Here is a 16856-nt window from a genome sequence, read left to right on the forward strand (position 1 = left end):
ATAGGTAGCCAGCTATACACACAAGAGAAGTACCTGGCCCAAAGGAAAAGTACTGAGTAGGCAGAAACAAGAACTTCATTTCAGTCTTTTACCTGTTGACCACAGGTAACCAGAGTGAGTTTTTGGTACCTGTTCTTCCAGTGTTTTGGATGCACATGAATACACTTAATTTCTGCGTTAACTACTTTCCGTGAACAGTCAAGGAAAACCAAATACATGCAGAACAAGAGGATATGATAATATTTCCTTCCTTTTTCTACAACATGGGGAAATAAATCAGTTCTTCTACATTATTTCCCTTTCAATTGTTTTCTTCCCTTTCTTCTTCCCCCTCATGCTTTCCTGGAGTTGGAGTCTTGCACATACTAGATCAATGCCATACTGCCGAGATACAACCCCAGTCCTTCCTTCAATTCTGTAACCCAATGGAGAATAATTTATTGGAGGGATGAACGGTTCTCTAAAATTAGAGGAAATAGGAGAAACCACAAAGGAAAGATGGACAAGGTAGTTTGTAAAAATAAAAAATTCCTTTCACTTTTGTTGTTGAAGGGAAAAAACTATAATTTACCCTTTTTTAAACCATGGTAAACAGTCAAAAACAAACTTCAGACTGGAGAAGTACTTAGCCAGACATAGTGACTCACGCCTGCAATCCTAGCATTTGGAAGGCTAACATGGGAGAGTAGCCACAAATTGTAGCAATTTGTAGCCTGAGCTACAAAATGAGACCTAGTCTCAAAAAGAAAGGAGGAGGAAAAGGAGGAGGAGGAAGAGGATGGAAGAAGAGGAGGAGAACAGTGATGACAACAGTTCAATATTTTTATTATATAAACAACACATAAAATTTTTACCAAGAACCTAATAAGTCACTGAGGGGCATAGAGTAAGCCTAGGCCATTTTCTGTCTCACTAGTAAGAAGAGAATATACCAAAAGGGAAGGTCACTTATTGCCTTTTACATCTGAACTTGAGTATTTATTGTCTGTGTGTGTGTGCACGTATGGCGGCCACAGATCAACCTCAGGGGTCTTCTCTATCCATCTCTATTTTTTGAGACATGCTATCTCACTGGCCCCAGAGCTCACCAGATGGCTAGACTGGTTGGCCAGGAGGCCTCAGCAGCCACACACTCCTCCCAAGCTCAGCTCTTTGCATAAGTGCCAGGGATCCAAAGCAGGTCTTAATACTTATGCGGCAATCGCTTTGCTAACTAAGCCTTCCTTCACCCCCTAGAAATATTTTTACGGCAAAAATTATTAGGTATAATTGCTGGGTGGAATATTCCACAGCTTGTAATTGATGGCAATATGAGCTATTTATAGGAGGACTATGTCCTTGTGAGGTTAAGCAGGTATGTTGTATGGTAACTTCAAAGTAATATGCAAACCACAAATTTATTCACAGTGCAGTAGAAAAGAACACCACAAATGTTAATGATAGTTTTTAAAACTTCTCTGACTTAGTTTCATTTATATATCTGTATTCTTCAGTCTTTTTGTTGAGTAACACTAACTTTATAATAATTTTTAAAAATCCCTATGTTCAGCCATGTCTGGTGGCACAGGTTTGTAATCACAGCTACTTGGGGAAACTTGAGGCCAGAGGGGTTGTTCTTAAGAAAGATTTACTTTTTACTTTTAAATTGTGTATATATGTATGCATCTGTGTACATGAGTGTAGGTGCCCATGGAAGCCAGAAGTATCAGGTTCCCCTGGGGCTGGAGCTATAGTAACGGACAGTAGTGAGCCTGCACATGGGCACTGGGAACCGAGTTTGAATCCAGTGTGAGGGCAGCACCTTCTCTTAACTGCTGACTATCTCTCTCTACCTGGGCTCAGGAATTTGAGACCAAACTACATAGACCTTATATTAAACAAAAATTATGTCACAAGATGATAGCTGTGTAGTGTACTAGTCTAGTTTCTTTTCTATTATTATTATCATTAATAATGATTAATATTATTAATAATTAATAATTATAAGATAATATTAATAGTATGGTGTTAATAATTTTATTATTATTATTATTATTATTATTATTATTATTATTATTATTATTATTGTGTGTGGGTGTGGTTGAAGGTGTGTAGCCTGAGTGTAGAGGCTTTCAGGCTTACATAACAAGCACTTTTACCCATTGATTACATACACACACAAACACGTATACACACATACATGTGCATGCACACACACATACACACTTTCTTCTTTTGAGTTTTGAAACAGGCCTTACTCTGTAGCTCAGTCTATTCTGGAATGTCTAGAACTCACTACTGAGCACAGGGTAGCAGCCCTTCACTTGAGATTATTATGATATGAGATATCACACTTGATTTGAAATTATTTAGATTATTTAAATTTTTAAGAAACAGTTGGACATAGTAGTTTATGCCTATAATCTCAATACCTGGAAGCAGAGGCAAAAGATTCCAAGTTCAAGGTCAGCCTCAGCTGCACAGGGCTTCCTAGTGGCTAGGACTACACGGTGAGAGCCTGTCTCAAAATGCCCAACCCCCCAGAAGGGAATGAGGCAGAAAGGGAAATTTTTCTTTCCTAGACAGCAGTTTTTCTAAGACAGCCAACTTTCAAATTATTTCTCCTTTTCTGGAATCCCATGTTTTGGTTATGCTCCATATTTGGGGGTTCTCCATGGCCTTTTTGGTATCTACTCCTCTTCTCTCAGTGTATCAGGAACAGCCTGTCCGAGGGAACCAAAGGTCCCTTCAGACTTCCAGACTTGTCCAGACTTGTCAGACCTTAGCATTCTCTAGGCCTTCCTTCTGACCCTCCAGCCTCATACCTGATTTTATTATGTACTCATGCAAGAGGACCCAGAGATGGGTGTACACTATGTGCCTTTACAGTTTGGACTCAGGTTACAAAACTGACATACTGCCATCTATCTGATCTGGCCCTTCCCCTTTCTGCACCCCAAGTTCCTCATATCAGACAAAAAAGAGCTTTTACTTGCTGGAACATGGTCACTGCTATCTTAAGTGGTGACTCCTCCCACTTCCCTCCCATGCTTCATGATGCTCTCTCCAGGCTTAAGTTTATTTATTTATATTTATTGATTAATTGTATGTGTATGTTCAGGAAGGAGTGTATGTATCCCCACCGCATGTTAGCAGGAGCCCATAGATGTCGAAGAGGTGTTGAGTCTCCTGGAACAGAGTTACAGGTAGTTGTGAGCTTCCTGATATACATGCTGGGAACCAAGCCTGTGTCCTCTGCAAGAACAGCAAGCACCCTTGACTGTGGAGCCGCCTCTGCAGCCCCTGTACGTGTTTGAGAGGGAAGCCCCTTCTTCCTTTTTTGCTTTTTTTCTTGTTTGTTTGTTTGTTTTCAAATGATTTAGATTTAATCTTTGGAAGCAAACTAAATGGAAAGCTTGTAAGAGAGGAGATGGGCGCGTCAGTGTTTCTGTGCAAACTGACATGGGACAGACTTGAGGCTGCCCCCCAACCTGATCCTTCCAAACAAAGATGTAAGTTCTTAGAGCTCTGGCTCAAGAAGTAAGAGACTGTTAGTTCTGTATGTGGAAGTCATCTTCCTCTCACCACTCACTAGTGGCCAGCATCTGGAGCATGGCTTCACCAGCTCTGGTCATCATCCTTCTTCTTGAGGCCAGAGACAATGTCATCATTCTGCAGAAGCAGAAGTGAAGTCTGCATTGATGTTTTGTATGTGTGCAGCTTCACAGCCAACAGCTCCCATAGATTGGGTGGGTTGGCCTGATGCTGCTTGTGTTCTAATGGTAATACTGGTTCCTCAAGACCTGGCTGCCCCAGGGAAGAGAATCTACATATAGTCCCAAGTCCTATGTGACTTTGCCGACAAGTTATTTCTGACTCGTAAATAAAGATGCTGACAGCCAGTAGTGGGGCAGAAGAGATATAAGTGGGTTTTAGAATTCCTGGGTTGGAAGCAGAGAGAGGAAGGTAAATGGAGGAGAAGCCACCAGGGGTTAGGTGAGTCATGAAACATAGCCCTGAGGGCTGGCCAATTGGAGTTATGAGCAGCTCAGATGAAACATAGTAAGTAATAACTTAATAGAAAAGTATATTCTAGCTGGGCAGTGGTGGTGCATGCCTTTAATCCCAGCACTTGGGGAAGCAGAGGTAGGTGGATTTCTGAGTTTGAGGCCAGCCTAGTCTACAGAGTGAGTTCCAGGACAGCCAGGCTTACACAGAGAAACCCTGTCTTGAAAAACAAAACAAAAAAAAAAAGAAAGAAAAAAAGAAAAGTATATTCTAATAGCATAGAGGGTAGATATCTGCCCAGCTCTTGTGCTATTTAAGGCTTATTGTAAGTAATAAGAGTTGTGTGTCTTTTATCTGGGAACTAAATCATTTAGGAGTGGTAGAAACCCCAGATTGGGATTAAAATTTTCTACAACACATACCCAGCTCTTTCATGTCCACCAAGAAACCAGTCTCACCATTCACACCCGAGGTCTCACAATTCTCCTGTGTGTGCTTGTCCTGTAGGGAGGTAAGAAGACAAATGGTACTGGCCCCATGGTTCTGGATCATGGTACAAGACATGACAGCCGAAGGCTGGGTCACAGCTCTATATGGCCGTTGTTCCATACCAGGATAGCCTTGGATTTTTCTGTCAAGGCATGGACCACAGCCGTCTCTGAGGCTCCAGGAAAATGCTGTGGCACACTTGCATGGCATTCTGCAAGGTTGCATTTTTCTTCCAAAAGTATTTCCCTGCTGGCTCCTCTAAGAAGAATGGTGCAGACCTCTGGGTCTCTGCACTCAGTGGTGAATTTGATGTACTCAGCTCCAATCTTCTCACTTGGATAGGTCTGCCCCTGTACCAACATCATCCCTCAGTTCCTCTGGTCACCTAACTATTCTTGCCCCACAGGCTCTAGCAATGTCATTATTAACTGTCTTCCACACTCTAAGAATGGCTGTGACATTGGTCCACATGAGGTAGTACTGAGCTAAATCTGAGGTGCCCTTTTCTGTGATAACCACAGGCTTCAGCTGGATCTTATCCTCACACAGCTGCTGAACGTACTTGTCTTCTGTCTGCAGGATTCAGGTAGAATCCTCCTCTTGTGTCAGTCTGGCTTCCTCCTTTCTTGTACTCAGGAAAAGAATCCAGTAGCACAATTTGAGGGTTCTTGATATAGTGGTGCTCTCATGGATGGGTCACATCCCTGTTAATCAGGACTCCATGTGAAGGAATCTCAAGTCTCAGCCTAAACTTAAAAATTAACTTCTCCAGAGACACGTTCTGGGAGAAGCACATTCCAAAGACTTACACATACATTTCAGGAGAAGGGCCCAAGATAAGAGAATTAAAAGGTTATCAGGAAGCTGGGCCCTTAGTGCAATGAACCTGGGTTAACAGGAGCTATGGTAAGATAGACTTAGCTAACACTCATTGTCATAATATACTGTTGCCAAGAAATCGGGCAATTTGAGGTCAGCCTTTGTGGTTTGCATTGTCTAAGAGGTGATTGTTAAGACTGCCCTTGTAAACCCTGTGAAAACTGTATAAAAACTGTTCTTAGCTGTAGCCCAGGGTTCCTCTAGCCTGTGTGCGGGGGTTGGGGGTTGGGGGGAACCCCAGTGCACTGGATCAATAAACCTCCTGCTTTTGCATCAAACCCCCTGTCCATGAGTGTTTATGTGGAAGTGCATCTTCCCGGTTTGGATCTCAGGGTTCAACGTTTTGGTGTGTTGGCCAGGAAACACATGCTCTCTCAGACCCTCTGGGAGGTGGATTGGAAATGGTCCTCCTCCGTCCAGAGGTGGTCTGTCTCCAGCCACCGCTGCCAGGTATGGCTTCTGTAGCTCTCCTGTGGCACTCGTGTAGGATGTCCGTGTCTGATTCTGTTTGTGTTGTTCATTGTCTGTGGTGTTGGACTGGTAATCTATTTTGACCGACCTAACATGAGACAGATACTTTCTACCCCACTATCTTTGACTCTTGACCACTGGACTGAAGTCAAGACTAGAGCTCATAATCTATCAGTAGAAGTGAAGAAACGGAGATGGCAGACATCGTGTGCCTCAGACTGGCTGTCTTTTCAGATGGAATGGCCACCAGAGGGATCCTTCTTTCTAGAGAAAGTTAGACAGATTAAAGTAAGAATTTTTCAGAGAGATCCCGGTGGACATCTAGACCAGGTCCCCTACATAACTGTCTGGAAGACCCGGTTCTCTCTCCCACTCCATGGGTCTGCCCGTTTGCTTCACTTTCAGGTTCACTGAGGACTGAGGTGTTCGTGCTGAATGACAGTAATGAGGAGAGGAAAGCTCACGTCCTGTGAGAGGAGACAAGGAAAAGAAGAGCCTTCCCAAATCAAATGCTGACCTCCTCCTCCTTTTAGATCCCCCTCCTCCTTATCCTCCAACTCTTTACCCCATGGTGGCCCTAGTTCACCTCCGGGGGCCCAGGGGGCTATGGCACCGGCTGGGCCCTTGGCACCCCTGGCAGAAGGGGGCCAGGAAGGTCTGGCTGCCAGGATGTGGAATAGGGGGACCCCGAGACCACTGTCTTGCCTCTGTGGGCCTATGGACCCCAAGATGCTCAGGACCGCCAAGCTCTCCAATACTGGCCCTTTTCGTCAGCAGACCTTTATAACTGGAAGATATATAACCCTTCTTTTTCTGAAAATCCCCAGGCTCTGACAGACCTGATTGATTCTCTCCTCTTTTCATATCAGCCCACTTGGGATGATTGTCAGCAGCTCTTACAGACACTTCTCACTACTGAAGAAAGACAGCGTGTCCTACTGGAGGCCAGGAAGAACATCCCTGGAAGAGATGGGAGGCCCACCCTCCTATAGAATGAAATAGATGCAGGGTTCCCGCTGACCAGACCAGACTGGGACTTCAACACGCCTGAAGGTAGCACTTGAAGGTCTACTGCCAGGCTCTAATGGCAGGTCTCCAAGGGGCTGCACGGTGCCCTACTAATTTGGCAAAGGTAAAAGAGATGGTCCAGGGGCCTATCGAGCCTCCTTCAGCCTTTATAGAACAGCTGGTGGAAGCTTCCCGCTGGTTCACACCCTATGACTCTACGTCTGATGAGCATAAAGCAACAGTGACAGTAGCCTTTATTGATCAATCTGCCAGTGATATTAAGAAAAAGCTATCGAACAGTGGTGGCGCACCCCTTTAATCCCAGCACTTGGGAGGCAGAGGCAGGTGGATTTCTGAGCTTGAGGCCAGCCTGGTCTACAGAGTAAGTTCCAGGACAGCCAGGGCTACACAGAGAAACCCTGTTTCCAAAAACCAAAAACCAAAAACAAACAAGCTGCAGAAGTTAGATGGATTACAAGACAAGTCTTTGAGAGATCTGGTGCAGGTAGCTGAAAAGGTGTTCTATAACAGAGAAAGTGAGGAAAAAAAGGGAAGAAAGAAAGCAAAAAGAGCAGGAAGCTAGAGAACTAAAAAGAGAAAGGACACAAGAAAAGAATTTGACTAGGAATTTGGCCACAGTAGTTAGAGAGAGTTGAGGGCCAGGTCAGAGAGTACTGGGCAACCGAAGGAGGCAATTGGCCAAGGACCAGTGTGCCTACTGCAAGGAAAGGGGACCCTGGACAAGGGGTTGCCCCAAGAAGAAGGGGGATGTACCCCACCAAGCCAGAGAAAAAGCCCTAAGCCACAAGATACTGGCCCTGGGGGAAGACAGCGACTAGTGGGGACAGGGTTCAGACCCTCTCCCTAGCCCAGAGTAAACCTGAAAGTAGAGGGGAAGCCCACCCAGTTTCCGGTGGATACTGGAGCCCAACATTCAGTCCTTCTACAAACCATGGGCCCATTGTCTGACAAAAGGTCGTGGGTCCAAGGAGCCACTGGCAATAAACAATATTCATGGGCTACCAGAAGAACAGTGGACCTCGGTATGGCCCGGGTATCCCACTCGTTCTTATTTATTCCAGAATGCCCCTACCCTCTTCTGGGCAGGGACCTGCTTACAAAGATTGGAACCCAGATTCATTTCCTCCCAGAGGGCCCCTAGGTAAAAGACGGACAAGGAAATGTGTTACAAGTATTGACTGTAAAACCTGAGGATGAATACCACCTCTTTGACCTCACAAAAGAGAATCCCAGAGATATGAACTGGTGGCTGAACCAGTTTCCGCAAGCATGGGTGGAAACCACACGCATGGGTGAGGCTAAGAACCAGCTGGCGGTCCATGTAGAGCTAAAAGCCTTGGCCGCTCCAGTAACAGTCCGTCAGTATCCAATGTGCAAGGAAGCCCTAGATGAAATTAGATCTCATATCCTCAGATTGCTAGATCTGGGGATACTTAAAAGGTGTCAGTCGACATGGAACACACCCCTGCTCCCAGTATGAAAGCCGGGTACCAACAACTGCTGACTGCAGTGCAAGATCTCTGTGAGGTAAACAAGCAGGTGACAGACTTACATCCTACAGTACCAAACCCACATAACTTGTTGAACTCTCTTTTCCAAGAAAGGACTTGGTATACTGTGCTACATCTTAAAGACGCCTTCTCCTGCCTACGACTGAGCCAGAGCAGCCAATCAATTTTTGCTTTCAAATGGAAGGACCCAGAATCAGGAATATCTGGACAACTAAAATGGACTCTGCTTCCACAGGGATTCAAGAACTCCCCTACCATCTTTGATGAGGCTCTACACCGGGATCTTGCCCCATTTAGAGCAGAAAATCCCCCAGGTAACTCTCCCTCAATTTGTAGACGACATCCTCCTTGCTGCCCCTTACGGAGATGCGTGCCTCAATGGATCCTGCCGGTTACTAACTGAACTGGAAAAACTAGGATACAGGGTCTCTGCTAAGAAGGCCCAGATTTGCAGAGAACAGGTCAGTTACCTAGGGTGTCTGCTCAGAGATGGGAAGCGGTGGTTATCAGAGGCTAGAAAAGAGACTGTGTTCCACATCCCCCACCCCCAGTAATGCAAGACAAGTGAGAGAATTCTTGGGGACAGCAGGGTTCTGTTGATTGTGGATCCCAGGATTTGCCAAAATGGCAGCGTCCTTCTATCCATTAACTAAGAATGATGGGCCATGCAAATGGGGAGAGAAAGAGCAGGCTGCCTTTGATCCCATCAGGACAGCTCTCATGTCAGGCCCCTCCCCCCACTCTGGGACTTCCTGATGTGTCCAAGCCTTTCCATCTGTACGTGGTGGAAAACAAAGGAGTAGCGAAAGGGGTCCTAACGCAGAAACTGGGACCCTGGAAGAGGCCAGTGGTGTACCTCTTAAAGAAATTGACGGTTGTAGCAGCTGGGTGGCCTGCCTGCCTGCGAATCATGACCTTAGGGCAAGATTTAGTGGTGACTCCTCAGGCATTAGAGAGCGTGGTGCGCCAGCCCCCAATCACTGGATTACCAACACCTGGATGACTCAGTACTAGACTTTGCTGCTAAATTCAGCCCTGGCCTCTGGGCTGAACCCAGCCACCCTGCTGCTGGACCCGAACCTCGGAGCACCAACCCATGACTGCCAGCAAGTGCTTGCGGAGGCACGTGGCTGGTGAAAGGACTTGAACGATTAGCCTCTGGAGATGCTGAGGTAACCTGGTATACTGATGGTAGTAGGCACCTCGAAAATGGGAAAAGGAAGACCAGGGTCACAGCAGTAGATGGACAAGAAGTAGTATGGGCACAGGCACTACCTGAAGGGACCTCTGCCCAAAAGGCTGAGCTGATAGCACTATCAAAAGCCTTAAAATTGGGAAAAAACAAAAAGGTTAATATCTGCACAGATATTCACCACAGCCCACATCCATGGGGCTATTTGCCAAAAACGGGGTCTCCTCACATCAGCTGGGAAAGAAATTAAAAATAAGACTGAGATTTTTGCGCTGCTTGGGGTACTACATCTGCCCTCTAAAGTGAGCATTATCCACTGCCCTAGCCACCAAAGAGAGACCTTGGTGGTCTGGTCACCAAAGGAAACAGCATGGCTGACAAAGAGGCGAAGAAGGTAGCAGGTGAAATGGTTCTCATCATGACTATGACAAAAAGTAAAGCTGAACCTGCTCCTCCATTCCAATATACAGCCAAGGATCTGGCCCTAATGACTAAAATTGAAAAAAGTTTGATGAGGACCTGAGGGTGTGGAAGACCCTGACCAAAAAAATAATCCTACCCTAGAAAGAGGCAGAAACAATGGTGGGGCAAATGCACCAATGGACCCTCCTCAGAGCTAAGAAACTAGTAGCCACCATGCTAAATACCAAGTTCCATGTACCTGGACCCACGCAGCTAGTCGAGGACATCGTACATGCCCCGTGTACCCTGTCAGAAGGTAAATGCCTGTCAAACCAAGGCTGAACCTGGCAAGCACCTCTGAGGTGACAGGCCAGGAGCCTATTGGGAAGTAGATTTCACCAAGATCAAGCCCGCCAAGTATGGTAATAAGTACCTTCTAGTATTTGTAGACACCTTCTCCAGTTGGGTAGAAGCTTTCCTGACAAAGAAAGAGACAGCCATGGTGTTGGCAAAGAAGATTCTGGAAGAAATCTTTCCGCAATTTGGGGTACCTAAGGTAATTGGTTCGGACATTGGGCCTGCCTTCGTTGCTCTGGTAAGTCAGGGATTGGCCAAGTGCCTGGGGTTTGATTGGAAGTTTTATTGCATTTACAAACCCCAAAGCTCAAGTCAGGTAGAAAGAATTAATAGAAATTTGAAAAGAGACCTTGACAAAATTGTCCATGGAGACTGGCAGCACAGGCTGGATGGTTCTCCTTCCTCTGGCTCTTTTTAGGCTTAGAAACACCCCTTCAAGGTTTAACCTAACTCCTTTTGAGATTCTATATGGGCACCCACTCCTCTGACCACCTTAGGAGGCATGACTGAACATATTTGTCATAGTAACAGTGATTTGTATGCTAGGTTAAAAGGACTTCAAGTTGTGCAGTAAGAGGTGTGGACCCAGTTGATCCACGCCTATGAACCTGGGACCTTAAAAACATCCCATAGGTTCCAGGTCGGAGACTCGGTCTACATCCAGCGACACCAAGCCCAAACTCTAGAACCACACTGGAAATGACTGTTCCTGGTGTTGCTGATCATTCCCACTGCAGTGAAGTTTAATGAAATATAGGCCTGGATCCATGCCTCTTATGTGAAACCAACTTCAGAAGGACCATTACCCAACTGGACAGTCTGGCGAACTCAAAACCCACTCAAGATAAGGATCCAAAGACAGACTAAGGCTGACTGACATGATCCCACCTGAGGTACTCATGGTCTGGACTGTGATCCCGTTCCTGATAGGAAGGCCTGGACTAGCCCTTGGGGGTAACCCTCATGCCCCTCCCCCCAAAGCTGATATGGGAGGTCCTCTCACAAACTGGAGATGTTGTTTGGTCAGTTTCAAAGATGGTGGCCCCCTATACCTGGTAGCCCCCACTCACCCCAGATATCTGCCAGTTGGCTGCTGAATTATCAAAATGGGACCCCTTATAATCTTGCTTCTTTGGCTCACCTTTGGCCCCTGCATTCTAAATCACTTGGTTAGATTTGTTAAGGATTGCGTTAATACCATACAAGTGCTTATGCTTAGGCAACAGTATCATGCTGTACACCAGGATGACAACTTGTGATTACAAGATTGGAATCAGCCACAAGGAAAGGGAGGAATGAAGGAATCTCAGGTCTCAGCCTAAGCTTAAAAATTAACTTCTCCAGAGACACGTTCTGGGAGAAGCACATTTCAAAGATTTACACATACATTCCAGGAGAAGGGCCCAAGATAAGAGAATTAAAAGGTTATTAGGAAGCTGGGTCCTTAGTGCAATAAACCTGGGTAAACAGGAGCTATGGTAAGATAGACTTAGCTAACACTCATTGTCATAATATACTGTTGCCAAGAAATCAGGCAATTTGAGGTCAGCCTTTGTGGTTTGCATTGTCTAAGAGGTGATTGTTAAGACTGCCCTTGTAAACCCTGTGAAAACTGTATAAAAACTGCTCTTAGCTGTAGCTCAGGGTTCCTCTAGCCTGTGTGTGGGGGAACCCCAGTGCGCTGGATCAATAAACCTCTTGCTTTTGCATCGAACCCCCTGTCCATGAGTGTTTCTGTGGGAGTGCATCTTCCCGGTTTGGATCTCAGGGTCCAACACATGCACGTAAGACACATGAGCCTACAATAATGCTTCAATGATAGTAGTTTTTCCACCCTTACGTATACTTCTTAATGTTGATTTCCTTTTGGCCATTCTCCTCAAAGTTCACAGCCTTGACAGCATCCAGGGCAATGCTACACACCAAAGAGGAGCACTGATGGATGCCTTTTATAGTAATAGAGCCATTGATGATGCTCAGTATCATACCATCTTTTCTCCTGAAGGAAGGGTTGCTGCTGTGCTCCCATCTGCAGCCTCTCCTAAGTCCTGCTCATTTTTTTTTCTTTCTTGACTTTTCTTTTTATGGTTTTGGGGGTGTGTGTGTGTGTGTGTGTGTGTGTGTGTGTGTGTGTGTGTTTCCTACACAGAGTTTCTCTATGTAGCCCTGGTTGCCCTGGAACTCACTCTGTAGACCTAGAACTCAGAGATTCACCTGCTTCTGCCTCTAAGTGCTGGATTAAATGCATGTGCCACCACTGACCAGCATGTCTTGCTAATCTCAGTCATGGGCTTGGCTGCTGAATGTGGACTTGATTGTAAAAGATAGAAAAATCTAAGTTGACCCCCTGAACCCTACTCTTAAAAGCAAAGACATAAAAACCTGTAAGTCAAACCTGTGGCGCCTCAGTCCCAGGAAATTAGCTGACCATTCAAACAGATGGCCCTAACTAAATAAGCCCTAAGATTAATGGTGTCAGGATGCAATGGGAATGAGATAAGCCTGGCCATGCTTCCAACTAACAGCCCTGAGACAATTGGTGCCAGGATGCTGAAAGTTTGAGATGAGCCTGACCCCTTTGAACCAGAGCTCATGATAAATAGTGTGAAGCTAGTCCAAAATAGCCAATTATAAAGTGACTCACCATCCATCTTAAAAATTTGAGATCAAATGTATTGATGACCTAGTGACCTGTTCCTCCTTCTTCCCCCTTCCCTAACCACCCCCCCAAACTGGTTTGTAGAGTCTCCTTAAAAGCTGTAAAATTCTGTCGCTGGCTGCTGAATTCCTCTACCCCTGAGTGGGCTAGAAGGAAGGAGACCCTAGCTAGCTAGTTTTGAGTAAACCTCTTGCGATTGCATCAAGCTGTGTTTCTCCTGAGTGATTTGGGGTGCATCTGCAGTTCTCCATAGATTGTAAGATCCTTTTCGTTTGGGCTTTACAGTCGAGTCTCTCAAAGAATGGCATTTCTATCATTGGTCATCAAAATGCCTTTCGTTGGGTCCAAAAGCATCTTCATCATAGATTTAGGACCTAAAATACATCTGGTTTTGAATGTATTGTATTGTTTTCTTTCTAATGTTCTCTCTTTACCACACTGGGGCTTAATCATAACCTCCTGACATCACTATTCTGTTGCTAAGAAGAGATACCAAGACCAAGGCAATTATGATAAAGGAAAGCATTTAATTGGGGGCTTTGTTAGAATTTCAGAGGTTTAGTCCATTATCAATATGGTAGGAGCATGGGAGCCTGCAGGCAGTAGCTGAGAGCTACACCTTGATGCATATGCGAAGGAAGACATTGGGCTCGGCATGGCTTTTGAAACCTGAAAGCCCATTCCCAGTGACAGACTTTCTCCAACAAAGCCACACCTTCTAACTCTCTGATGATTTATCATTCAAATATATGAACCTCTGGGGGACATTCTTATTCAAACCACCTCAAGGCTTTTTCTCTCAATAAACTTTGTTACTAAAGAGAATTCTATGTCTGCTGTTGTCTCAGTTAAAGCCTTATTGCTGTGAAGAGACACCATGACCAAAGCAATTCTTACAAAGAAAGACATTGACTTGAGGCTGGCTTACAGTTTAGTCCATTAGCACCATAGTGGGAAGCATGGCAGCTTGCAGGCAGACGTGGTGCTGGAGGAGGGAGAGTTCTGCATCTTAATCCTCTGGCAGAGCTTAATCCAGGGCAGAACTTGAGTTTGGGAGACCTCAAAGTCCCCTACCACAGTGACACACTTCCCCTAGCAAGGCCACACCTCCTAATAGTGCCACTCACTCCCCATAGGCCACTCATTCAAACACATGAGTCTATGGGGGCCATTCCTACACAAACCACCACAGTTGTCTTTTCCAGGACCAACTGTGGCCACTATATTTCTTCCTTATATTTTACAGATTTCAGGTTGGATCCTCTAATAATGCCAGACACTTGTAGCAGAGGAAGCTGGAATATGGTGATGATGAAGCAGCAAAATAAAATTTAACTTCATTGTTTTATTTGTGTGTATGCATGTTTACAAGTGTGCACACATTCCATAACACACGTGTATGGAGATCACCTGAGAGATTCAGTTCTTTTCCGCCACCATATGGGTCCAGGGATTAAACTCAATCTGTCAGATTTGGTGGCAAGCTTCTTTTACCCACGGCGCCATTTTACTGCCTCCTATCTAGGTTTGTGACTGCAGGCAAATGAACTTGTTTGTGCAAAGTATGTCACTCCCAATGGCTTATTCATTGAAAAAATCTTCCCAGAGTTATATTGTAATGATATGCCCTGAACTTTATCAAAGGTTATAATGAGATTTGCTGGAGAGATGGCCCAGTGATTAAGAACACTTACTGTTCTTGCTGAGAACCAAAGGTTTGGTTCCCAGCATTCACATAGGGTCCCTCAAAACTGTTTAGACCAGATAGTCTCTTCTGGGCCCATCAGGCATCTGCATGCAAGTGGTGCATATATACTCATAAATATAAGAATTCTCTCTCTCTTCCTCTCCTTCTACCTACAGAGAGAGAGAGAGAGAGAGAGAGAGAGAGAGAGAGAGAGAGAGAGAAAGAGAAAGAAAGAGACTCTCATTATGTAGCTGTGCCTGGCCTGAGACTCTTTGTAGACCAGGCTGGCCTCACACTCACAGAGATATGCCTGCCTCTGCTTCTCCAGTGCTGGGATTAAAGAATCTTTTTAAAAGGCGGGGGAGGTGGGGGAGCTGTGGGTGTGGCTCAGTGTATACAGTGTTTGCCTAGCAGTCACACAGCCTTGGATTTGGTCCCCATCACCAATAAAGGGGCTGTGGTGGTGCAGTCTGTAATCCCAGCATTCAGTATGTAGAGTCAGCAGGGAAAACTCAGGGCCATCCTCAGCTACATATTGAGTTTGAGGGAACCTTGTCTAATAGACAGAGACAGAGAATGAATGACTGTCCCGTGAAAACTTGGTTCCATTTTCTGTCAGACGTGCAGAGAACATGTCAAAGCTTGATTCCAGTTTCCATACAGGAAGTGACCCTAGGTTTTGAGTTTCTATAGCCAACTGGAAACTCTTTTCCTCTACTGCCAACGTTCTGAGTCAGTTTCATTTTCACTCTTGTTTTGGTTTCTAAGATGATTAGAGCAGCCCCAGTAAACCTAATGGGCTCACCCTTGTATTTGCACTTCACTCCCCTCTATGTCTCCTCCCTCCTCCTCCCCACCATGCAAGGAAACCCTGATACTCAGCTGGCCTAAAGATTACAACTTCTCTTGCATTTTGATGGGATCAAGTGATTAAGTTTTAGCTGTGGGTCGGGGGTGAGAGAGATGTGTAATGAGGCCATGACTTCTAAGCTTGGTGCTGTCTGTGTGGCGACGAGACATGGTGGAAGCTGCCTTGAAACAATATCATAGCCACGGTGGAGCCACAGGATGAGGGGCAGCCAGGACCTTTCTTACCTTGTAGGCAGCTTACCCGCCTGGGGATGCTTTTAGCCAGATGTCACATACTCTCTTTTATTTAGCTCACAATTACTCTGAATGTCTGTTAAAGAGAGCAGACCTGAGCAAGGGAAGGGCTAGACCAAGCAGTCTGTACAAGCCCTTTCTTCCTTTCCTTCCTTCCTTCCTTCCTTCCTTCCTTCCTTTTTTTTTTCCTTCTCAGAAGGAGTTAAGACAGTTCATTTAAAAAAAAGCTAAGAGTTGCATTAAAGCTCTTGTAGCCCTGGCTGTCCTGGAACTTTGTAGACCAGGCTGGCCTGGAACTCAAAGATCTGCCTGCCTCTGCCTCTTGAGTGTGGAGCTTGCAGGTTTTATGTAGCCCAAGTTGGCTTCAAATTTCCTAAGTATCCAGAGATAACCTTGACTATCTTCTTATCTCAAGTCCCCAAGTTCTGGGATTATAGACATGCACCATCACACCTGGTTTTATTTGTTTATATGAATTTATTTCTGTGTTTACTCAAGCATGTGGTGGACTGAAGTCAGCATAGGTCTTTCCTTGATGTCTTGCCTCGTTTTGTTTTTAAAGCACAATCTACTGGGCTCACACCAGAAGTCCATTGGTTTTAAGGATCTTTGTGGAACGAGCGATTTTCTTCCCCATGTTCTTTTTCGACTGTTTCTGTTGCCTCACGAGTTTCTTCCAGTAATGGATCCAGGTCTCCTGCTTCTCCTCCAGGGTGGCTGTCACTGCCTGATACTCTCCACTGTACTGTGAGCCTCATGCTCCAGGTAGGAAAACTTTCTGGTAATTGTCAGCAACACAACCTTGAGGCAGACAGGGTATAATCCACTTTTTCCTGTCCTAGGGTGGAGGGATCCCATTGAGGGCCTGGTCTGAGAGTCTTTGCCAGGGAGTTTTTGTTTTTCTCAGGTTTCCAGGTGACACTGAGGCACACACATCCAGGGCCCATACACAGTGTGTGTGTGTATATATGTATGTATGTATGTATGTATGCATGCATGCACGTACGTATGAATGCATGCATGCATGTATGTGGTTTGGAAACAGCAGGGAGTGATGGAGTACACAGTCTAGGTACAGCGTCCTTTCCC

General features: G+C 45.4%; 1 protein-coding gene across 9 annotated transcripts in view; it reads left to right on the top strand.

The window, feature by feature from the left end:
- Positions 1–12031, top strand: part of Ogg1 (8-oxoguanine DNA glycosylase) — a 30674-nt gene extending 18643 nt beyond the window's left edge. For 5 of the 9 annotated variants that reach the window (XM_076940244.1, XM_034511264.2, XM_076940242.1 and 2 more), the window contains one exon: positions 6232–12031. In XM_076940244.1, the coding sequence (XP_076796359.1) occupies positions 6232–6299 (68 nt within the window). In that variant the 3' untranslated portion in view covers positions 6300–12031. Of the gene's footprint in view, positions 1–4494; positions 5634–6231 lie in introns of those variants that run through there. The other 4 variants (XM_076940237.1, XM_076940238.1, XM_076940236.1 and 1 more) reach the window with 3 other exon arrangements.
- Positions 12032–16856: the final 4825 nt, after the last annotated feature.

This window comes from Arvicanthis niloticus, chromosome 9, assembly GCF_011762505.2.
Source record: "Arvicanthis niloticus isolate mArvNil1 chromosome 9, mArvNil1.pat.X, whole genome shotgun sequence".
Classification (NCBI taxonomy): domain Eukaryota; kingdom Metazoa; phylum Chordata; class Mammalia; order Rodentia; family Muridae; genus Arvicanthis; species Arvicanthis niloticus.